At 44.9% G+C, this 24,940-nt stretch overlaps 1 protein-coding gene across 1 annotated transcript in view; it reads right to left on the bottom strand.

The window, feature by feature from the left end:
- The window catches only part of DOCK2 (dedicator of cytokinesis 2), a 408,525-nt gene that overhangs the window by 343,513 nt on the left and 40,072 nt on the right, over positions 1–24,940 (bottom strand). The window contains exons 7-15 of the mRNA XM_060008407.1: positions 24,184–24,319; positions 21,412–21,566; positions 17,347–17,428; positions 11,984–12,119; positions 9,818–9,893; positions 7,975–8,051; positions 7,262–7,387; positions 5,917–6,041; positions 412–510 (exon numbers count right to left, since the gene is read on the bottom strand). Coding sequence (XP_059864390.1) covers positions 412–510; positions 5,917–6,041; positions 7,262–7,387; positions 7,975–8,051; positions 9,818–9,893; positions 11,984–12,119; positions 17,347–17,428; positions 21,412–21,566; positions 24,184–24,319 — 1,012 coding nt within the window. The remainder of the gene's footprint in view (positions 1–411; positions 511–5,916; positions 6,042–7,261; positions 7,388–7,974; positions 8,052–9,817; positions 9,894–11,983; positions 12,120–17,346; positions 17,429–21,411; positions 21,567–24,183; positions 24,320–24,940) is intronic.

The raw sequence follows: 24,940 nt of genomic DNA on the forward strand, positions 1-24,940 counted from the left end.
TCCACTTCCAATGCATGATATTCCCTTCTGCTTCAGTGTGACAATCTGGTAATGCAAATATTTGTGGTTAATGCCACTTCCATCTGAGGTACCCTCCCAACGGTGTACCTACCAGGTATTAAATAGCTTTTTATAGCCTCACATTTGCTCCCAAGCTCTGTCACTCCTCACTGCTGAGTAAAACGACACAACTTGATGTCTTGGGCACAGTCCACAAGATCACCTGACAATGCCACGGTGGCTATAGCTGCCGGGCCGCTGAAGGGTGATCAAGAGGACCGGGCGGTCGCCCACTGGGCCACTATTTCCACTGCCTGACACACCACCAGAGACATGCTAGGCTACTGTTTCAGATCTTAGGGAGTCTTAGAGTCCCCCAACTATTATCATCATCATTATTATTATTATTACCTTGACTGTTTCCATCCACCGTGGCTGTTTGACTTGATAGTACACGACGGACCGATATTCATTCATAGGTTTGTCCCCAGCTCCCACGCAAATTGCATTCTGACCCAAGAAAAATGAAAAGAGAGAAAACACTATAGAATTGCTATTTTCTATGCCTGGGCAATTTTGGTCCCGAGGCCAAGGCTGGCCACAGGGCCTGGGATAACCCTGCCTTCTTTAAGCCTTCTGCCAGGTACCCTTCTACATTACGGATTTATACATGAATGTGCCAGGCCCTGGGAGCGACAGCTGCTTAACTATAGAAATTCTATTACTTGCATTCTGGAAACCACTGAAGCGCAGCAGGAGCTGACGTGGCTGCCCTATTGTCAACGGTAACCAGCCTTGGAGCTGCTGCGCGCTGCCAGTCTTATTAATTCTATTTGTTTCCCACATCTGAATTGCACAAAGTTACCAAACAGGCTCAGATCAGCCAAGCAGCAGCCCGTTCCGATGGATTTCTGATGCTAACACACCCAGGTGCTGGCGGGAGCTGGGCAAGCGGAGGGAGCTTGGGTTTCAGACAGACACATGGGCAGAGGGGGCTAAAGGAGCCCACAGCTAGGGAGCATCTTCCAGGTACCAGGCCCACACTAAGCACTGGGATACGGGCATGAGTCAGAGAGTAAACCTGACACGAGGGCTCACAGTGTGGTGTAGGAATCATTATATGAGCAGACAAATCACTAGGCAATGTGAAGTGATGACAGATATATGTATCCAGTTGTCCGCTGGTATCCACAGGGGCTTGGTTCCAGGGCCCTCCCTTCCCCGCCACTGATTAAAAAAAAAAAAAAAAAAAAAATCCACAGATGCTCACATCCCTTATATAAAACAGTGTAAACAGTGTAGTACAGTTGAACTTCTGCATCTGCAGATGCAGAACCTGCAGGTACAGAGGGCTGACTGTATAATACTATGGGGCACAGAGAAAGGACACTGCAGTGTCCCCTGAAGACTCAGGGACTATTTCTTGGAGGTGATGACAGTTGAAGTTCTTGAAGAAAGCTTCCAAGTTGGCTTTGAGCAGAAACACAGGAACGACATTCTGAGAGAGAGTGAGCACAGAGCAAGCATACCTACATAGGATATTTATTCTTAAAAAATCACCCTCAGAGTAACAAGGAATAACCTTGCAATAGAGTATGCCAACCCCTAATTCTATCTCTGTGCTCATTCCAGTTGTTTGGCCCCAAAACAAGATCTAAGGTAGGGTCACTCAGAAGGGGCCTAAGTTCAGTTTTCATACCAGAACAAGAGATTTCAACCTCAAGTCTTCAGAGATCTAGGGACATGAGGATTGGTTTTGCAGCCCCAAGCCCCCAAACCACAAAACTGTGTGCCTCTGGGCACTTTTATGGTGAGAGAATCCATGACTCTCACTAGATTCCATCAGATTCTCCAGTGGATTCCCCACCAGGCTGAAGGACCAAAGCTGGCCACTCTGGGCCCCTGGGAAAGCAAGCTAAGCTGCGGGAAGGATAATTCTGTCCCTCTGTACTTCTGAGCTATAGGGAAAGAATGAGTTCAGTTTCAATATTGACTGATGCTACATATGGTCAGATCAAACCCATCTGAAAATAAGGCTACAGCATCCTTTCAAAACTTATCTCTGAAAAAACAAGGACAACCAGGGAACTGCAAATGAGGGAAGACATACAACTCTCTTTTCAATGGTATGGCGCCTTTCAGAACTTCTTGAGGTGCTGAACTAAAAATATGCTTCCAAAGTTGTCCTAACCATTTAGAGAGTGCTTTGTGTCCAGCATTATGCTAAGCCCTTTACACGAACTGCCTCACTCAATTCCATCCTCACAACCGCCTCTGACGATTACTGTCATTATCCCCATTTCAGAACTGAGTAAACTGAGACCTTGAGAAGTTACATCACTTGCCCCAAAAGGTACCAACGCCCGGACTACATCTCAGACCCTCTAATTCTTTGCCCAGTGTTCCCTCTGTAACAACCTAGATGCCTTCCAGCCTCCTAAGATTTATAGCTAGTGACAATGATGGGCTTAACATTCCTGTAGCTCAGCTGAATCCACATAGCTTATAAAAACTGAAAATACACATGTATCTGCGGTGAAAGTAAAGCTGCTGTACAACATGCAGCTGAATCCCACAAAACTATCCTGATGATGAAAATGTTTGATTGCCTAAAGCTGGAGAAAACAGTCTCAGTATTATTCTGAGAAAGACCTAAGACAGCTCCCTCCCTCGCAACACTTCAGAGATAAAACCGAATGTCGCTGGGTGTGTAGAAAGAGCATTGTGACCAGGGACGGGGCCGGTTTTCAGGAAAATATAGCTTTGTGCTTGTCTCCAGTGAACCTATTCAATAATTTTCCCTATTGTCCACCCCCATGGCTCCCTGTTAACAACGAGAGCCCCTAATTGGCTTCAGGTCAGTAGAAAGAAGCCTGGAAATTTTAAAGCCGACTTGGCCTTGGTGGACACACTTCAGCAGGAGGAAAAATCAGGCTCCAAACACAGGTCTTGTTTACCTCGTAGGAATCACCTGAGGAATAAATGACACCAGGGGTGTGAACGCATTTCGAGAGCCAGGAAGTGCTTTAGGCTGACAAGGTCGGTCTTATCATGGGAAGATGTCAGTTGGTGTCCACGAGGCAGTAACCAAGCCTGCGACAGCTCTACCTTTCCGGTAATAGTGAACTTCGATGAACACCTGTTACGTCAATTACCTCAGCTGGCATTCACAAGAGTAAGGTGCCACTGCTGGTCTCAGTTTCAGACAGAGTCTCCTAGGCGTAGAGAGATTATGTAATTTGCTCCAGGTCATCCCGCTAATCAGGGCTGAGCTGGGCTTTCGGCCTGGATGCCTGGCCCCAGAGGTCATGTCTTAAGCACTACACAGCACTGCCCCCCATGCCCTACCTCCAGCCCTGTAACCTGGCTGGTCTCAGAAGAGCAAAGGTCTCTCAGCCCGGCATCTGAGCATTTTTACTTCTTGAAATTGCTTTAGCTATCCCCACTGGATTGTCTGTTTGACCCCCTCAGATCCTTTCCAGGGCTTCAGCCTGCAGTTGGTCTGCTTTTCCTAAATGTTACCTCCTTCCTGTTGCTGAGTATTTACCACATACCAGGTGCCTTACACCTACCATTTTGTATAAACAGCAACCCCACAAGGAAGAGATTATTATTCCTCTTTTATAGACATGTAAACTTGCCTAAGATCACACAGCTAATAGGAGGGGAGGGTGGGATTTGACTGCTGTCAGTCTGATCTCAGAGCCCAGCCTATTAGCTTCTCTGCTATGGGTCCTCCTGAGCAAGGTCGTTGAGACCCCAAAGTGAGCCAAGGACAAGTCTAACCTACTCTATCCTCCGACCCCACTCTTCCTAGGAGCGGGAGGACAAATCGATACCCCTAAAGGGGACTGTTCCCACCAACATCAAACAGGAACGTTTAAGTGTGCTGCCTGACACTTAATTAGGCAGTAATATTTATTTCTGCAAGTAGAGAAAGAAAAGCCTCCCACAGGCTTCCTTAGCAATTTTCAATAGTCAGTCAACTGAACTCCCCCTAACTTCCCTCACAGATGAAACTGCAAATTATCGCTGTGCTCCACAGTTACCTCTCCATTTCTGCCCCCAAATTCCTGCCTATGTATTCATCTTTGATAAGTGCGTCCGTTCAGCCTGGTTGGGTGTGACACGAAAGGATGGCAGAGTCGGAAGTACAAATGGTTCAGAAACGAGATAAGAGGTCTGCTTTCCCATTAACCGTTCCTTCTAATTTGTCCTTCGGCAACATCGAGGGCAAGCACATCAGCGTTTTAAAAAATGAGGCTGAGGTTGAAAAGTTCTCCAACAGGTAGTTGGATAAAAATGACTTCAGGGCTTCCCTGGTGGCGCAGTGGTTGGGAGTCCGCCTGCCGATGCAGGGGACGCGGGTTCGTGCCCCGGTCTGGGAGGGTGCCTCGGAGCGGCTGGGCCCGTGGGCCATGGCCGCTGGGCCTGCGCGTCCGGAGCCTGTGCTCCGCGACGGGAGAGGCCGCGGCCGTGGGAGGCCCGCGTACCGCAAAAAAAAAAAAAAAAAAAAAAAAAAGACTTCAAAGCATGGTCTATGCATTGGTGAAACCCAATTTCCCTTTCAGATAAAAACCCTCTGCTCTTCCTTTGTGTTTCTTTGAGCAAAGTGTCTCTTACTTATTTTATTTTTCAGAAAAGTTTCAAAATCCAACAAAAAGAGGATTAAGTTAAATCCTTGGATCTTGCTCAACTAGATATTAATTAATGGGACCAGTCTTTCCAAACAAAAAGGTAATTGCGATGATTTCTTTACATTTAAAAAATAATTATGACTCTTCCCAGAATTTGATGGGAGTGGTTATTAGCCTCATTTTTTAAATGAGAAATAAATTGGAGGCTTTTTTTAATGTACACGCATTAGAGTGAAGTGTTTAATAAGAGGGACTGGAACCTGAAATCAAACCCCATCTCTGCCATATACTAACTTTACGACCCTGGGAAAGTTGTCTCACTTGACAAAGGTTTAGTTTCCCCCTTTGTAAAAATGGGGAAAATAACAGTAATGCAACCTACTTATCACAGTGCCTGGCATGTAGCAATGCCTCTGTGAATGCCAGTTATTCGTAGGTAGAGGGTAGCAAAACCTGCCTGAGCTCCAGGCCCCCAGGCTAAAGCAGAAGATCTATCAATATTCACAGCCCTACCCTCCGGTGCTATCTGATCACCTCCTGCAGCCTAAGAGGAATATCTGCCCACGCTGAAACTTCTGCTGAGAGCTGATTTTATTTTCAGCTAAGTACTCGGAAAGGAGAAATTGAGAAGCAAAACCCTCCCACACACTGGACACAACTGCTGACAACCTTAAAGGAAATATAAGTAAATAAATGTAAACACACATGACAAATATTGTACAGGACATCTGCTGTATAAATATAGCAATATGCTTTGCATTCTTGAATTCACTCTGCTGGCCCTCTGGAGACCAATTTACGGATAAGGCTTTCCACCAGAATGTCTGGCTGAGTGCTAGAGAGTTAGATTAAGTGTTGGGAATGTCTGTTTTGAGGACATCCTGAGTCTTCACACCAGCCCAAGGCTCTGTATTGATCCTTTTTCTTGCCATGGAATTTTGCCTGAATAAACCAGCTCAGGTTTCGATGAGAACAACATTTTAACTGTGAAAAGCTAACCTATAAACTGAGGTGCCAAGCAAAAAAAAGAAGAGGTCATGAAAGGAAAGGAACAGACACTGAAAAGCCAACTGCTTTGGGGTAAAGAAAGAACAACACCAGGTCTTATTACGGGCTACTGTGCCAGCCAAGCTCTAAAGGTGTCGATCCCCTTACTCAACACCACCCTGCAGGCCCCTGGCATTTAGAGAGCAGGATCGGGAATGGGAAAAGAAAATCTTTATGAACAGAGGCACCCTAGGGGAGCCCTGTCACCCAGAGCAACAGCAGGGTCCCTTACAGGAAGCGTTTTGCCATCCTCCGCGCACACACACATGATCACTTCCACATTCCTCTGAGTGGTCTTGTTGTACTTGTCAAAGTCACCTTGTAAGAGAGTGATGTAGATGTCATTCCTGACGTCCCCTGTGGCACAGGGAGAGAGACAACAGTTGGAGTCTGTGTAGCAGGAGAGGCACTGACTAGAGGGCGCGGGGAGTTGGGGAGCTGGTGCAAGTGCCACACCTTGTCTGTTAATGAAGTTAAAATCAGAACGATTTGGAAAAGCATTTTTACTTCATCAGGGAGGCTGGAGCAGTAGGTAAAAAGAGGATGGAGGAACAGTAGGGAACTAGTTGCAAAAAGGGAGGTAGGATGGTCACCACTGGCCGTATTTTTTTCTCCATTAAAAATCATTTAATTTTCATCCTCTAGTGACACCTTCTGGGAAGGCAAAGGCAAACTCCAATTGGATTGATCTTGGTGCATGAATAACAACCACAGATGGTTCTCTCCGCAGATCTCTTACTGTGCAGAAGCAGACAGAATGACTTTCTGTGTCCGAGGAACACGGATGGGGTGAGGGACGAGGTGTGGAGGGTCTTCAGGAATGGGGAGGTGAGAGCTGAAAACCCTACAGGGGAATGCACAAGGGACTGATGTCTCAGTGAAGCAGGCATAGATAAATTACACCACCAGTGGACCACCATGCAACTGTGGACGGAAGGGGTAAGTCAGCGAGAGTAGTTATGGACACAAGTCCTAGACTCAAGTTGAAGGCAAAGAGGGAAGTTTCAAAAGAGTGCTGTCATGCAGTCCCATTTACTTTCTTTTATTACATACACATTTGGAAAATACGTATCGTGGTTACTTCTGGAGACAAAGATTTGAGAGAGCTTTTAAGGTTTCACTTTAAATCTTTTCATGCCATTTGGACATTTTACAATGAGCGTGGACTCTTTTGGTAATTAAAAAATAGCTTAACAATTTAAGAGAATGTCAGTATTCACCCCAGAAGGAGTGAAATTATTCCACGTGTAGTAAAGTGGAAAGGATGTCCATGATAAATTATTAAGTGAGAAGTGAGCTGCAGAACGCTATGTAAAGTATAATAAGTAATGGTATATGAAGTATATGAAGTGTGGTTCCCATTTGTGGGGGGGTGGGTGCATGTGTGTGTATTTATGTGTTTGTGTTTATTATGGGAATGCATAGAAGATTTCTGGATATACAACAATTGTTGTCAGTGGTTACCTTCAGAGAGAGAAATAGAGAAAAACAGTAGAAAAGAAGTAGTTGACTTTTTAAAAAGAAAATGGATCACACTAGCTAGACCACCCCCAGCCCCGCCCAGGGGGAAGGAGAACCTGGCATGATGATCTCCGGGAAGCCCAGCTTCCTGGCCACCACGGTGGTCCTGTCCACCAGGTGTGGGTAGTCCTTGCGGATCTGAATGATGTCACCCACAAGCATCTTCATGGTCACCCAGAGGCCTGGAAGGGAACGCTCATGGTGAAGAGTCAACTTCAAGGTGTTCCCTCAGCCTCACCCTCCCATCATCTCTCCCCTTGGTCTCTCTCTGGAGGAGACCATGGAAGCAGAGACAAGCGGCCACAGATGCAGTGACCCAGCCCCGGGGGAGGATGCAAGGCAGGATGCAGAGGGGCTCTAGAGCAAGACACCTCCAACTTAAATCCCACAGGTTACTTCTGGCAGGATCAGCTTCTGTCAAATCATTGCACCCTTCTAAACCCAGACTTTGTAAAGTGGGTTTGATACCATCTATCTCACAGGACCGTGGGAAGGATGAAATTGAACAAGGAAACATTTTACAGTGCCTGACACATAGGAGATAGGCTATACCAATTCCCTTCTTCCTTCAGGCACTAGGACATGCCTCCTTCTGCTTCCCATTTAGAGATTTCCAGCTCTGTAGATCACACTCCCCCATTCCTCACAACGGTCTGTCTGGAAGGAAGGCTATGTTTCCCAGGGTTTAGGAGTTTGATCTGTTTGCCACAGAATCAAGGGATCTCAAGCTGAAGTCAGGCCCAGCCCACTTGGCCTGTTGGCACTCTACCTTGCCCTCCGCTGTCTCCCTTGGAGGCTGTGACTTTGCCCAGCAGGCTGTGCAGGAAGTCATTCTCAGCTGTCACCCTAGAAAGGAAAAGAGAGCACAAAATACTTGCGTGGTACCCCCATGGGGTCCCTACCTTGTGGTTCCAGGAGCTCCAGAAAGCTGCCCAACCCCTCCATACACCTTAGGTGAAAAGTGAGCCTGCCCATGTCAGCTCAGAGAGTGTACCTGCCATCAAGAAGCACATCTCTCTTTTTCACAGAGCAACATGGCTCTGAAATTTGGGGAATACCAATGCTACAAGTAGAGGCCATTTTTATTCCTAGGAAAACTCTTAAAAAGGAAGGATTCCCAAGCCCTCAAAATGAGCTCAGCAAGGTGGAAAAGGCTTTAGCTGCTCATACGAAGTCCTAATCCCATGACTTAGAGTCACTGACCTCATTATCTGTAACAAAACACCATCCTCCTTAGACAAACGAGGACAAAGTTCTGAAACTACGGATCCGGCTTTCTCAAACTTGTTTTAGATCAAGGAAAGGATATTCACCCTCCTCACTACCCTCCTCTAAAGTCATGGATATTTCCACCCGCAAGAATTAGGTTCTGATTTCCTGTTATATGCTCCTGATAGGCTGCTGCTTCACAGCTTCATGGTCCCTGTCATACTTAGTCTTTTGTTCATCTAATTCTGCATCTAAACATAAGCTTCAGGAAGAAAGGGCCACGTCGACCTTGTTCCCCACCTCATCCCCCCACGCCTGGCACAACGCCCAGTCCTCTGCCAGCCTTCAGTCAAAGTCCGTTGAATAAATAACATCTGATGAACGAATAGGTGAGAAGCTGCTTGGTTTTTTGTTCACCCCAAATTCATAGTTCATCTAAGGGTTCAATCTTGGTGGTGTACATTCAATAGGTTGGGACAAATATATAACAACATACGTCCATCCCTCCCACACTCCTGGTAACTACTCATCCCTTTGTTGTCTCCATAGTTTTGCCTTTTCCAGAATGTTATATAGTTGAAATTATACAGTATGTAGCCTTCTCAGATTGGCTTCTTTCACTTCTAATACACATTTAAGGTTCCTCCATGTCTTTTCGTGGCTTAATAGCTCATTTCTTCTTAGTTCTGAATGGTATTCCATTGTCTTGAATGTACCACAGTTTATTTATCCATTCACCTACCGAAGGACATCTTGGTTGCTTCCAAGTTTGGGCAACTATGAATAAAGCTGCTATAAACATTTGTGTGCAGGTTTTTGTGTGGACATATTTTCAACTTCTTTGAGTAAATACCAAGAAGCATGATTGTTGGATCATATTGTAAGAGTATGTTTAATTTTGTAAGAAACCAACACACTGTCTTCCAAAGTGGCTGCGCCATTTTGCGTTCCCACCAGCAGTGGGTAAGAATATTTGTTGCTTCACATCCACACCAGTATTTTGGTGTCGTTAGTGTTCTGGATTTTGGCCACTCTGATGGGTATGTAGTAGTTATCTCATTGTTGTTTTAATTTGCATTTCCCCGATGACATTTGATGTGGAACATCTTTTCATGTGCTTATTTGCCATTTGTATATCTACTTTGGTAAGGGGTCTGTTAAGGTCTTTGGCCCATTTTTAAATTGGGTCATTTTCTTATGGTTGATTTTTAATAGTTCTTTGTATAAGCTGCTTGGTTTTGAATGCCTCAGCACTGAGACCATCATTCTCAACCTGCCCTCCTCCTGGGAGGTCCTACCTGGGCTATCATCAACTCAGGGAATCAGTTCACCCTGCTTTTGTGTGGCCCTCAATCAGAAAGGATGTGGTTTCAGAGAATGGAAAGAAATGGGAAATCTCTCACGGGTGAAAAGGGATGAAGTGCTGCTTTTCTTCATCACTCTCTGCTTTCCCCTTGATGATGTCTGTTATATCCATAACTAGAAAGAAAAGAGAAATGAATTAATGGTTTAAGCCCTCTTGCTCCCAGGAAAGGGTAAGAATGGGATGAGCTTGTAGGGCAGGAGGCTGGGACAGGAAAGCCTAAAAAGGCAAGCAAGCCAGCATGAGACGATATACAGACAGCAAGGATTCATTACAGGCAACAACTGGCAAACGCCTCTGGGCAAACCGGGCTGGGAGGTCAACAGTCAGGGAAGCATCCAAGAACCCAGGGCTTGGCAGAGGCCAAAAGGAAAGAGTCAGAGCCGTGCTTATGGAATTAAGCTTATGGAATTAATTAGGTTTGGACCTGACATATTTGTACTGGATGTTTACTGTGCTGACAAAACCCAAGCGCGGTGACTCCCTGTGGCATCTGAACACTTATTCACCCTCTTTTCGTAAACGTGCTCATAGGCACAGACACGTTATCTGTGGATCCTTGAACCCTGCATTTCCAGAGGGATCCTCTGAAACTTCTTAAATCAGCCACTGAAGGTCCATAAAAAACCAAGGTAAAGAACTCCTGCACTAGAGCAGGGATTATAGAAATGGGGGCAGGGGGAGGAGCACTGAGACATGCTAGCCAAATAGAGCCAAAACCCTAGTAGCATGAAATTCCTCAAACACTCCAGGCCCCAGTCAGGGAGCCATTAAAACTGCTTGGGTAATAATCAACTAGTGATTGCATCTAGCTCAAGAGAGGAGGTACGGAACTGAGAGAAGGAGGGGAAACTGTTATTGGAACCTGACCAGCATCCATTCTCTCTGATGAACAGAACCCCCCCTTGCCCATTCTCAGTGAGAATGATTTGGGTAGAACCATCTCCCTCTGGCTCCCGAGTTTTTCATACTGTAAATTCAATTGAGTTCCTGGATCCAGCTATGCCTGAAGCAATCTATTCCTAAACCTTTCAGTTACACCAGATTGCTGTCACCTGAAACCAAAAGAGAGAGCCAGCTACACCTGGAGACAAAGACACACTTTGCAGTAAGGCTGAAGGACCCTCACTGCCTTAACAGGGACATTGTGATGCCAAAAGTGTCCCTCATATAGAATCAGAGAATTTAGACCAAGGCATGGATCAACCAGGTCCAAGTCCCTCATTTTGCAGATAATGAAACTAAGGCCTTGGGGAATAAGCTTGTCCAAGATCGCCTAGCTAGCTAGCTAGCAATAATGCTAAGCTGAAACACCAGCTGGCTCAGTATAAGCTAACTTCTTCCGCTTTGCCACTTTGCAAGCAGTGCCAGGGGACTCACTGGACAGCCAGCTGGTTTGTGATAACAGAAGATCAGGGTGTCCTGAAGTGAGAAACCTGAAACACTGGGTTTAGATATGGTATACAAGGATTATAAATGGTACACAACTAAAATGTTATACTTTTAAAAAAAGAAGTAAAACTCCCATATCAAATTGCTATTTCCACAGGTATTTAAATTGTCTTTTAAGAAAAAAAATGTACTTCAGTTTAAATAAAGAAGGTTCCTTAAGAGAAAATATATTGGGTAAATAATAGTGCAAGTGATAGTCAAATATAACAAAAACTGTAAAAGTGGGACAAGAATGATGAAGTCTTGGAAACCCCCAAGGGAGTTAAGGCTTGGAAAGCAGTGTGGAGGTGCTGCTGCTCTCAAGCAGCCTCATTCGGTTATGCCAGCTCTCCACACGTCCACTTCCAGCTGGAATTTCTATGTGTGGTGGGTGACTCATTCTGTGTAACTGCATTTCCTGTCCTGGATATTTTTTTTAAAATGATTTGCGCCTCATAATTAGATCCCACCCATATTGTTCTTCCTTTTTCACTGTGCTGGGGAGTGAAGGTGCCGACTGATCAGACTGCACTGTGGTCCCAGCGCTCTGCTCCAGACACGGGGATTCCATCATTCACCGTCTTCATCATAAATCTAGACTTAGTTACCAATTATTTTGATTTAGTCACAGGAAATGTAGGTATTAGGGGTTGTCTGGCCTAAGTTTTTGAGGGGGGGAGGGCAAGGAGGAGAGCGAAAGAAAAAAAATCTTCAAAATTCAGTCATATAAAATGTGCACTCCAGTAACAGTTAGTGCTGTGTGGTGTGTCATTACCTGCCACCCCAAAAGGCCGCCTCAGTCCCTGCGTGCATTTCTTTGTGTTCGTATCCTTCAGATCCATCTTCCCAACTCGGACTATTTGACAAATCAAGTAAATTTTATCCCTGTTGAGGTCTTTGTTTCCAAGATCCTGTAAGGCAGGAAACGAATAGTTACACACCATGTGTCTAATGAACAAAAAGTAGAAAAGCAAACTCGGTAATAGTAAATTCTGGGGGTGGGGGTGGGGGGAGGTTGGTGCTTAGCACTTAGCATTCATGGACCAATCATACAGTTAGTCCTGGGAAAGGCGGAAAACAAAGCCATCACCCCCGTTTCACACATAAGAAAGGTGAGTTTTGGAAAGGAAATTGGGTGACAGGGCTCTGGTGTTCAATCCCAATTCTTCCACCTCAAACTGATGGGAAGAGAAGGATAGAGGTACAGTATCAGCTGTATAGGTAGCCGTCTCTATATACCAGCTGATGTATCCAAAAATAGCATTTGCTGCAAATGACTCCATCCACCTGGTCATCACTCAGCACCTCTGAGGGAGAAGGCAAAAGGAGGAAGGAAAAATCCTAACAATCACCGTTTACTGAGCACCTAATGCATGTATATCACTCGGGGTTGGGTTGTTGTGACACCAAACAACCCCAATATCTGAGCTTCTAACACAACAGGGTTTACTTCCAGCTCAGGCTACCGGTCCAGTGCAGATGGGCGGGGGCTCCACTCACTCACTCTGGGCCCCTGGCTGCTGGAGGATCTATCCTGTCACAATAGGTGCACTCACTGTCCCCAGAGCAGGGGAAGGTAACGGGGCAAATCACTCACTGGCTCTTAAAGCTCCCACCCAGAAGAGAGGCATATCACTTCCGCTTCCATTTCAGTGACCAAAGCAAGGGCCGTGGCCACACCTAACTGCAAGGGGGACAGGGGTGGGCTCAGGAGGAGGAACGCTGAAACCGTGAACTACGCTGACATCTCAAGCCCTGTGCTCAGTGTTGCACACATCATCGTCTTATTTGATCCTTCACAACACTCCGAAGTCCCATCACTAATACTATTACTGCAGCCCCATTTGACATATGGGGAAACTGAGACACAAAGAAGATAAGGGTCTTCCCTGAGGACATGACCTCAGTCCTTGCAGACACTGTCCGGTCACTCTGACACCAAAGTCCATCCACCTAACCACCACCATACATTTCTTTCACCATCCAAAGGCACACAGGAAGGGAAACCACCTGGACTACCTCAGCATTCAAGTGCCCTGCTCAAATCTAAAAGCTTCGGTGTTCCTGGCACCCCCTTCCAGCTCAGATCAGCTGGAGAATGGATGTCAAGGCATGTTGTTGGCATCAGAGCAGAGATTCCTGGGCCTGGCCTCACTAGAGAATAGTCGCTTCTCTTCTGAGTTAATCCTCATGCAGGCATAGGTACTGGGAGCAGCCTGTCAGCTGACATCAGAGCCAGGGCCTGGGTAAAGCAGCCATCCCCAGCCTCTCACTGTGGCTGGTGTGGGAAGAAGAGGGAGGGGTGTGCAGAGTCTCTGGGAACAAGACATGGCCTCAAAGTGGTCCACAGCTTCCTGCTTGGGGGTTTATGTGTCAACGTGGACAGGCTATGCTGCCTAGTTGCCTGATCAAACACTAGTCTAGATGTTGCTGTGAGGTATTTTGTAGGTCTGATTAGCATCTACAATCAGTTAACTTTAAGTGAAGGACACACCTTCCATAACGTAGGTGGGCCTCATCCAGTCGGTTGAAGGTCTTAAGAACAGAACGCGAGGTTTCCCAGCGAAGAAGGAATTCTGCCTCGAGACTAGAGCATAGAAATCCTCCCTGAGTTTCCAGCCTGCCGTCCAGCCCTACAGATTTCAAACCTGTCAGCCCCCACAATCACATGAGCCAAATCCTCACAACAAATCTACCTATTTACGTATCTTCCTGGTTCAACTTCCCTGGAGAATCTTCACTGATACAAGGGCTGTCCTTTCAAAGCTGGAGGAATGGACAGCTGCTTCTCCACTCTCCCAAGTCTCCCCACTGGGCAGGGAGACAGGGAAGGTAGGGGAGAGGCGGCTTTCTGATGGAGGCAGCCCCTCCACTCATTTGCATCTCCCGCCTTGCCCAGCAGGCAGCTGAGTTTGAGATTCCAATTATCTCACATCCAGATGGTGGGACAGCCTCTTCTCTGGCCTGCCTGACTCCTTCCTCCAACCCACCCTGAAATCCCCCTGAAACTCATCTTTACGAGCCACGTTCATCATTTCATTTCTCTCCCCGCAACAATGTTAATAGCTCGATATTTGCTACCCTGTTAGTGCTAGTTTTCCCCAGCTGACATGAAATATCCTAGACAAAATATATTTCCAGCTGTCCTATCCCACTGATTCCCCACTATTCTCAGCATGCAAGTACTCTATTTTTGTCACAAAGATTTCTTTATTGTTCCACAAACACACAATGTTCACTTTCGACTCTAGATCTTTCTTCCTAAGCCCCACATCTGTACCTCCACCTCTAAAGTTTACCCCTTATTCCTCTATATATCCAAATCCTTTCCATCCTTAACAGCTCAAGTCCTGCTTCCCTCACAACGACCTCCATCCCTAATTACTTCCCTCCTCCCATTAGGATTTTTTGTATTTTTGAAATATCTATATTGGTATCTTTCAGAGGCATTCCAGAGACACAGAAGCCCTGCCACCTGACAGGTTCCTTCCTAAATGTTATGGGATGAATTATGTCTCCCCCAAACTCATATGTTGACCCCTTCATGTCTTAGAATGTGACTGTATTTGGAGACAGGGCATTTAAAGAGGTGATTAAGCTAAAATGAGGTCATTAGGGTGAGCTCTAATCCAGTATGACTCGTGTCCTGATAAGAAGACGAGTTTAGGACACAGACACGCAGAAGGACAGTCACATGAACACACAAGGAGAAGGTGGCCATCTGCAAGCCAAGGAGAGAGGCCTCAGAAGAAACCAACACTGCCAACACCTTGATCTTGGATTTCCAGTTACCAGAACTGTGAGAAAATACATTTCTATTGTTTAAGCCACCCCGTCTATGGTACTTTGTAATGACAGCCCTAGCAAATTAATACACTAGGTAACTATTTAAGATTCCTAGGTAAGTCCATTTTCCACTCCTCTTCTCTGAAAAAATTTCACTTGCTCAAAAGAAGACACGAGACCTTTAAGAGCTTCCTCATCAGAGGCCCTTGGTACTAGAGAAGCTTATTGCTATGAGAGCAAAGTAAAAATGCTTGAACACAGGTCATTCTCTGGAGAGTGTATAAACAGGCAATCTCAGAACTAGGCTTCAGTCTGCGGTGTCTCCCGATCATTCTCACTCGGGCCTCACAAAACTCAGACGTTTGGGGCAGCTGAGACACGAAACTTAAAACACGCGCTACCTGATTTAGTCATTCATCAGTGTTCCTTTTACTGTTCAGTCTTGTCCCCCACGTGTTAGCAGCAACCCCCAAACTGGGCAAAGTCTTAGGAAACCTCGCGGTATGTGCGCTTTCCTCTTACAGGGCCACGGAGGGTGAACGCTCATAAAGCAGACGGAAGGGAAACGCCACCATCAGCCCAAGCCACGTGCCAGCTTCTTGGGCTCTGCCTCCAAGGAGGAGACTAGGAAGAGCTGACATCCGGAGACAGGAGAAAGGAGGCCAGCAAGGCATGTGCCTGCCGAGTCGTATCTCATATCGAAAACATCACCTCGATGCCCAACTGAAAGTAATTCCCAGTCAAACGCCATCACATCACCCTGTTTTAATTATCTGCATGGCATGGATTGCCTTCTGAGATCTCTCTTATTTATTCATTTAATTATTTTCTGAATTCCCCCCATCACACCCTGAGGGCAGGAGCCTATCAGCTTACTCACTGCTGTATCCCCAGACACAGCACAGAGCTTACACACAGTAGGTGCTCACTGGGTAGCACTTGAATCAATAAAAGAAGCTAGAGCACCGTGACGTTCCTTGTCCTGAAATGAAGATTCCCATCATTTCAAGAGAAGGAAGTGTCAACCCATTAAACCAGTCAACCAAGGCTCTCAAGTTCGTTTGCTGTGTGAAGAAGAGGTGGTGGCACAGGCAGAATTCCGCAAAGGCAGGACCACATTCTCATTATTATTGAGTGACACAAATTTACTGATGACCTTTCCTGCACGTTTACATCATGAATTGGTTCTCTGCAAAATGAACCACTGATTGATTCCCCGTCCCTCTCCCTCTTGTGAAACATCTGTCTCTTGGTTTAATCAGGAAGCCCCGTGGGACTCTCCTATTTATCAAGAAAATAAATAGGCTCCTCCTTCTAACTAATAATAGACAAACGGCACCGAGGCACATTTATATATGCCAAGAAAACTTTGTCTAAGCAATTAGGATCTATGATCTTATTCCATGCCTCTAGCCCATTTTTCAGGAAATAACGAACAAAATAAATCAGCTGCACTCCAATCTAATTGTAACATAAGACATAGAACCTAATGGCCTGTAACTGGAAAATTATTGTGGAGCAAGGTAGGTTAATCCAGCATGTCGGTCACTCTGTAATGCCCAAACCCCTCCCTCGCTCCTCCTCTGTAATCTCTCTTGCTAACACAGGTGACACAGTGAAAAATCTCATAAATGCTCTTCTCCCCAGAGGTGCTTGCAGAAAACACCAATATCCTCAGATATCTTAAGATCATACTCTGAACACCACTCGGTGAAAACAGAAGAGAGGGGTTTCTGCTGGAAATGATAAACTCTTACCTCCTTCTTTCCACTGCTTCTCCTTTCTAGAACTAAAAAGCCAGTTTACTCTCAGAAATAAATCATCCAAATAGCAATTGATTTCAACATTTCTCTGTTACGTCTTGCCTGGTGAGTATTGGTATTTAGAAGGATGATCCCAGGGAATCGTAAGATCTTTAGTCATCTTATGACTTAATTATGTTCAGAATGTCTAATTTACCAAGGCAGTCAATGTTCTAGGAAGGCCTTTTTTAATCTGATGTATTTTGGAAAGGTTTTTAGATGGTCTGAACCAAAGTCAGGAACTCAAGTTAACCATGAATCAACCAGAAAATCAGAGTAGCTGCTGTACCTAGTCCACCTAGACATTACTGCTGGAAGAGGCTTGTGCTTGTTCACACAGTGCTCTGCACTGGGTACACACGAGTAAGATAGGGAGCGAGGAAGAGAGAGCAAGGAGGAGATCCATCTTCCCAATAGCTTCCTTTTACAGAAAGCCCAGAACACAGCTCTGCACCAAGGCCACGCTCCCTCCTGAGCGCCTGACCAGCCCCATCTCCAAGATCATGTCCGTGAGCATGGGATGTGGTACAAGAGGACAGTGCACACCTACCGTGAAGACCACCTTCAGGTTGTTGAGCATCTCAATCTCCTTTGGGAAGCCCCTGCTGCCCCATCGCACCAGGTAGTTCTCGCTGTGGGAAGAGGGGTGGCAACCCATTACTGCTAGGGGTCTCAATATTCATAAGGTAAAAATATTCACCAAGCCTCTGCTATGAGCCCAACACCAAGCTGGCAACTGGGGACATGGGAGTGTCTGAGACAGGCTCTCCATGTCTGTCCCTCCCTCCAGGAGATCACAGTCCCGTCAGGGAGACAGACGTTAGACAGGCAGGGGTAAGGAATTACTAACACTTGGTACTCACAACCTCTTTCCCTCCGCCATCTAGTAAGCAAATTCTAACCCAGCTATCTAATATTTTTGAAGAGCAGCAGCATTCTCTGTAGAGGTGATAAAGAGTGGCAGAAGTGAGAGGGAAAGGATTTTTGTACGTTTTGCTGGGCATTAAGAATGTATTTGTCCTTCCCACCCTATTCCCCTTTCAAGATTGAGTAAAGATCTGCATTATTTTAAATTATCCATTAGATGTCGGACCGTTTCCTTGAAGGAATGTCACACTGTGTTGGACCATAGAGGGCCTTAGCCATTATCTGAGATACACTTAAGTAATGATTTAAATGCAGTCGTGGCAACTATTTATATGCAATCATGCTACAAAAAAAAAGTTCAGGATGTTGTGAGAATGTATTATCAGAAGAACCATGCCTAGGCTGGGTGGTTAGGGAAGTCTTTGCTGAGGATGTGACATGTAAATAAAGTTGGTCAGGAAAAAGAGAGTGGGAAAGGGAAATGTTTCAGGCAAAGCAAACATGTGTGCAAAGGCCCTGAGACAGGACGGAGTTTGATGCACCTAAAAGACAGATCCAAGGGGAAAATGGTAAGAGAAAAATTAGAAAGATGGGCCAGCCCATGTAGGCTTTACAGGCCATTCAAGGATTCTGACTTGATCCTGATAGTAATAAGAACCCACTGACAGGTTTTATGAAGGGCAGTCACACAGTTCTGACATCTGATCATTCATCAATACACATCTTCTAGCAATCATACACACAACCCTGTGTGGTTCATACTAGTCAGTCTAGCTGCATCGACAAGATCAGGAAACCTAGCATTCTTTAACTTAGGAGAAGCTTGGTAGAGTTTGCTGAGTTGAGTCATTCAGTTTTCCATGCCATCCAGGAGCATATAGTTGCTTCTAAATAAATGCCCGTTATCTTGAATCAGGATACAAACAAAATAAAACTCAAAAACCAAGTCAGCCCAAAAAAGGCATAATAAGAGAATTCAGCAAAGTGCCTTCTTTTTAGAGGTTTGTTCTCTCTGATGCCTTGTTTTTTTCTCTCCACTCACCCCTAGAAGACTATTAAGAGCAGTCTGAGCAAGGTTCAAGGGGGAAATAGAACTTACAACAAAAAGAAGACTGTCCCAGATTAACCAATGGTTAAAATTTAATCAAGTTAAATGTACTTTTTTTTTTTTAGTAAGATCTAAAATTTTTAGTGGAATTTTCAGCAAAATAACCAAGAAGTCTCCAAGGCTCCATCCCCCCCCCCCAAATTGTTTTAATTATTTTCCATTGGTTATTTCTGGACTGTCATAGTGAAATACCTGGGTATTTCCCAGGACCTTTAATCACATGTGGCATGTCCAGTAGAGAACTAGCCTGCTAGGTCTAAACTCTAGGCACCAGCAATTTTCTTCTAGGGGAAAGAGAATCATAAATCAGAAAAGCAATTAGAGGGCTGAGCTGGCCCCATCCATCTTTGCCCAGGAAGACCTGGGTGGTAAATCTGAAGGCCTACTGGCACCCAGACAGGTAAGACCTCTTCCACATGACACCCTCCTCAGGGGAAGAGGGAGAACCATTCCAACTCTTTCTTGAGCTCCTTTTGGAAATTAGCCTTGCCACTGGCCTGATGCCTGAACTGCTTTCTTTTTCATACTACCAAAATTTATCTTAACTTTCCCAAACCAAATCTCTGCAGGCTCCATTGGAATCGGACCATCGTACATCCCAATACTGAAAGGTTGGTCCCAGCCAAATTCTCCCCAGCTCACATCTGGGCCACACTGAGGATGCCCTAACTTGCCTGTGGCTCCCTGTATGCACACGCTGGCTAGGGAAGGCAGGAATGGAGAAATTTGGTTTCTTAGGGAGAGAACAGCTACCCAGAGTCAGACTGACTTGGGGGAGTGCTTCCACGTTCCCCTGCCCCTTTCCTGTATCATGCCTCTTCTCTTCTTTCTTTGTTTTCTACTTTTTTTTTAATCCTTGGGGCGGGGGAGGGGGCAGGGTTCTGCCCCTTTGTCCCCTTCCTCCTCAGCCCTCACTCTCCCGAGGGCTTCCCTCGGGAGAGTGTCTCTGGCACTCTCAGAGGCATCACTCAGGCATGCCCCATCGAGCGCATCATTCGGTGTGGCGCATCGGGGAACAGAGCTGCCACCTCACTGATCCACTGCCTCCCTCCACAGGGCTGGTTCAGGCCATCCATCACTTAGATGAGCCAGCAGGCCAGGCACCCTTGTCAATTCAGCCACGAGGAATCTTTGTGTTTTCTGAGAGGCAGGGAGTGCTTTTGGGATCTTTGTCACAGGTGCCTTGGAGCAGCTGACAGGGAACAGCAAGGGGCCTATGACACGCAGACCATCTCAAAGTGGGTTCTAAGGGAGCAGGTACACTTGTTCACAGTGTCTGCTGAGGCCTAGCCAGATGAGCTGGGCTCATTCTTTAAATTAGGGATTTAAGTTTGCTATAAAGAATAGCTTTCCACCGCAACAGTGCTAAGACCCTGGTGAGAACCACTGAGGATATTTGATACAACTCTTTCCTTGGTGACAGACTAAAACTGGAAACTAGCTTATCTTCGGAGTCAGATGGACTTGGGTGAACAGCTCAGTTCCGCCATTTATAAATATATGTGCCTTTGAGCAAGTCACCTGACCTCTCTGAGCCTCATTTTCTCACCCAAATCACAGGGAGTAATGACGATTATGTGAGATCATATACAGACCTCAGTTCCGTCTTCTTAGATGGACAGCCCCTCTATGTTTACTAAATGTCTCCATGAGAGCCATTATTTTCTAAAGTGAATTTTATAATTCAGTAGGAACTATATGTTATCTCCTTTAATCATCAACACAACCAAGGTAAGAAGATATCATTTTCTCCATAGAAGCAGAAGGATCATGCTCCAGCTCCACTGTACTGCGTTAACTGGGATCTCAAATACAGGACCACGTGTTGGCTCAGAACCCCACTGGAGGGGACAGGCAGTGGTCACCTGGGAGGAAGGATGGACTGAGCCATAAGCAGACGCCAGGGCTGGTGGTGGGGGCCAGAAGTACATCAAAGTCTTTCCTCTGGAGATTCCCAAACGTGTTTTCCCTTCTTCGAGCTGAGGTACCTGGAAGTTCCCTTACTTTTTCCATTTCCAAGAACAATTAATTAAGGTAGTAACAATGATAACCACTGCCACTTGGAGCACCATGTGCCAGGCCCTGTGCTTCCTGTGCTTTTACTTATTAAAGTCTAACTAAAAGAAATGACCCCGTGAGGTTGACATCTACATTTTGCAAATGGGAAACTCAGGCTTAAGAAAGATTAACAACGTGCCCAAGGTTAAGAAAGAGTAAATGGTGGGGGCACGATGTGAACCCACACAGATTCCAGAGCCCACACTCTTAGCCTGCCATTGAGGACAGGGCGTTTTCACTATTCATTTCTTAACTCTCCTTTTAAAATAGGTATTTTTATTCTATTCAGTGCTACCTGTCTGAATCTTGTTATTTCTGGTTGTTTTCCAGTAATCAAAGAACTGTTTACAAAACCCTACGGTGTAACCATAACCCTACTCTGGGAAAAAAAAAAAGTGGTGAAAGTAACATTTCCACCTGACTCCCACACCCTAAAAGAAGTTATTTCCACATTCTCAGCTAGACTGTTTCTCTACTGGGTGGGAATTTCTCCACAAGTGATGGCGGAAGGAAAAGGCACTCTGAGCTCTGCCGACTCCAACCTCCCGAATACAGAGAAGTCAGGCAATGTTGAACACTTACCTTATGACCATTTGCTTGTTGGGGTCATAGAGGGACATGAAAAGCTCAGCGTCTTCCCCAATTCTGCACACAAAGTTTCTCACAAAGACATAGAGGCTGTGGGTAGGGGATGAGGAGATCCGGGAATACATTCCATAATCAGGCTGATCTTTTGACTGAGAGGTGGAAGGAAAAGGGAGGAAAATGGAGAAAATTAGCCCAGCACCACTTAGAACAACAGAAAGATGGCCCTGAATATTAAGAATCATGTAAGTTTCAAGCCTAAAGATTTCAGCATTATATCCAGGCCTTCCACCAAAAGTTCCTGTTGTCTGAACCAAGTCACTTTGACTCTCTTGGCCTTGATCCTGGGAAATACCACAAATGACCCAGACTTCCACATAAAGTTTAGTGTCATAAAAAGCAAAAACTATAAAAGAAAAAAAATGCTTAAACAGACTTTATCAAAACTGAAAATTTTGCTTTTTGAAAGACACATTTAAGAAACTGAAAGTCCAGGTACACACCGGGAGAAAATTTATTTGCAAAACATGTATCTGATAAAGAATTTGTATCCAGAATATACAAAGAATTCTTACAACTCAATGTCAAGAAAATCAACCCAATGAAAATGGGCAAGGTATCTGAACAGACACTTCACAAAAAAAAGATACAAATGGTAAATTAGGCCAGAAAGCACATGAAGAGATGCTCAAAATCACTAGTCATTCAGGGACATTCAAAACAACAGTGAGATACCACTACACAACCACTAGAATGGCTAAAGTTAAAAGACTGACAATATCAAGTGCTAACAAGAATGTAGAGGAACTGGCACTCCCATAGATTGCTGATGGGAATGCAAAATTGTACAGGCCTTTTGGGAAATAGTATGTTGGTACCTGAAAAAGTTAAATATGTACTTATCATATGCTCCAACGATTATTATCCAGAAAGAATAAAATCATATGCCCACACAAAGATTTATATGAAAATATTCATAGTGTTATTAGTTATAATAGCCCTGAATTAGAAACAACCCACATATTCAACAACTGATCAATGATATATACCATTGGCAACTGGTCAATGGTATAGCAACTCAGCAATGAAAAGGAAAAAACATTAATACATACAACAACACGAACTTCAAAAATAGCATGCTGAGTAAAAGAAGTCAAACACAAAAACCATATGGGACTTCCCTGGTGGTGCAGCAGTTAAGAATCACCTGCCAATGCAGGGGATGCAGGTTCAAGCCCTGGTCCAGGAATAACCCACATGCCACAGAGCAACTAAGCCCGTGCACCACAACTACTGAGCCCACGTGTCACAACTACTGAAGCCCACGCACCTAGAGCCCGTGCTCCACAACAAGAGAAGCCACCGCAATGGGAAGCCCGCACACCCCATCGAAGAATAGCCCCCACTCGCCGGAAATAGAGAAAGCCCACATGCAGCAACGAAGACCCAATACAGCGAAAAATAAAAAATATATATTAAATAAATAAATAAATTTATAAAAAAAGACATATGATTCCATTTTTATTAAATTCTAGAAAAGACAAAATATAGTCACAAAAGGGGTTGCCTGGGGCTTGGGACTGGGGAAGGGGGTTGACTGCAAAGGAACTCAAAGAAACTTTTAGGATCATGGAGCTATTCTATACCTTGATTGCGGTAGAGTCTGCCCAACACTATGTATTAATAAGATCCATTAGACTGTAATTTTAAATGAATTAATTTTATTGTATGAAAATTATATCTCAGTAGAGCTAAAAATAAAGTTGCTTTCAAACAATACACAGTGGATAAAATACTTTTCAAAAATATAAATCAGATTATGTTAACCTTGTAAAGATTGTTTCCTTGGAATCTTTTATTGGCTTCTTACCACAGCTGGAATAATATTTTAGCTCTTCCCTATGACCGTTAGGTCCTATGAGAACTGGCTCCTGCTACCTACCTCTCCAAAGCATTGCCTTCACTCTTCCACTGTTCATTATGGCCCATCCATACTGACCTTCCTACTCCTTGAACATTCAAAACTCAGTCCTATCTCGGGGCCTTTGCACTTGCTGATCCCCCTGCACTGAACATCTTGTCCCCAGATCTTCCCAGGCCTGCTGCCTTCACATTATACAAGTGTCATCTCAGATGTCCCTCCTGGGAGGGGCCTTTCCTGATGGTACCTTTTAAAATAGCTCCTGATTCACTCCGATTCACATAACACTAATTGATTGCCTTTTAGAAACTTATCGCCATCTGGAATTATTTACATTTTTAACATTTCTTCTTTTTTCCTCTCTGGAATATAAAAGGTCCGTGAGAACAGGAAACTTGCCTGGCATTAAACCACCTGGGGGCTGGTTGTGGAATGAATCAAGATCCAAGTACAAAAACACAATAGGGGCTTCCCCGGTGGCACAGTGGTTGAGAGTCCGCCTGCCGATGCAGGGGACACGGGTGCATGCCCCGGTCCGGGAAGATCCCACATGCCGCGGAGAGGCTGGGCCCGTGAGCCATGGCCACTGGACCTGTGCGTCCAGAGCCTGTGCTCCGCAACAGGACAGGCCACAGCAGTGAGAGGCCCGCGTACCCAAAAAAAAAAAAAAAAAAAAAAAAAAAAAAAAAAAAAAAACACAATAAAATGCATGTGGTTACTGATGATCTCAGGTCATAGGACAGATGTCCCTTTGAATAATATACAGTCTGGTTAATGAGCTTATTATTTTAAGCTTATGACGTGCTAAAGCCTGCTTGACTTGGCCAAGCCTAGTTCACAAAGCTCACCATCTCTTCCTTGATACGCTCTGTGATTTTATCAGTCGCTTCTTCGTGTGCATGGAACAAGCTGATGACACTGGTATTATCAGGGTCCAAGATATTTCCATCTTCATCTCTGACAATCAGATCAAGCTCAAGGATTCTGAAAAGCAAAAATGTGAGATGATAAATCAAGGGAGGTTGAAGCCTGTAGAATGTTGGTGAGAAGTTTCTACCAGAAAGCTCACCTGATTTCTAAGGATCATAGGCTCCCATAGCACAGCTCTATACAGACAGCCTTGCACACAGCTGGGAGTCACACTGATATAGCTCAGCCTTTCTGGGAGGTACTGTGGTAGTGTGTACTAAGAAAATTTTAATGTGTATTTCCTGTGATACTGAACTTAGAAAAACAATGAACAAGGATGTGTGTTGCATCAGCAAAGTGTTGAAAAACACTAAAATGTCAGTCAAAGGCGGAATGACAAACTGTCATCTGTAATGGAATTCTATGTAGTTGGGTTTTAAAAATATGATATAGTTTTGATACGTTTAATGATATGTATTAGTGAAGAAAAAAATCAAGCATGGAAAGATGCATACAGTGTGTTTTAAGTAAAAAACAAGCAAACAAAGAAACCAAGGCAGGTATGTTACCTGGGTGCATGTACAGAGAGAAAGGTATGGACAAAATGCACCAAACTACCAACATGCGTGCCTGTGAGGAGAGGCAGGGCACTGGGACTAGGAGGGGTGGAGGGGCCAAGGGAGAATTTTGCCTTAT

This window comes from Delphinus delphis, chromosome 3 (assembly GCF_949987515.2).
Source record: "Delphinus delphis chromosome 3, mDelDel1.2, whole genome shotgun sequence".
Lineage (NCBI taxonomy): Eukaryota > Metazoa > Chordata > Mammalia > Artiodactyla > Delphinidae > Delphinus > Delphinus delphis.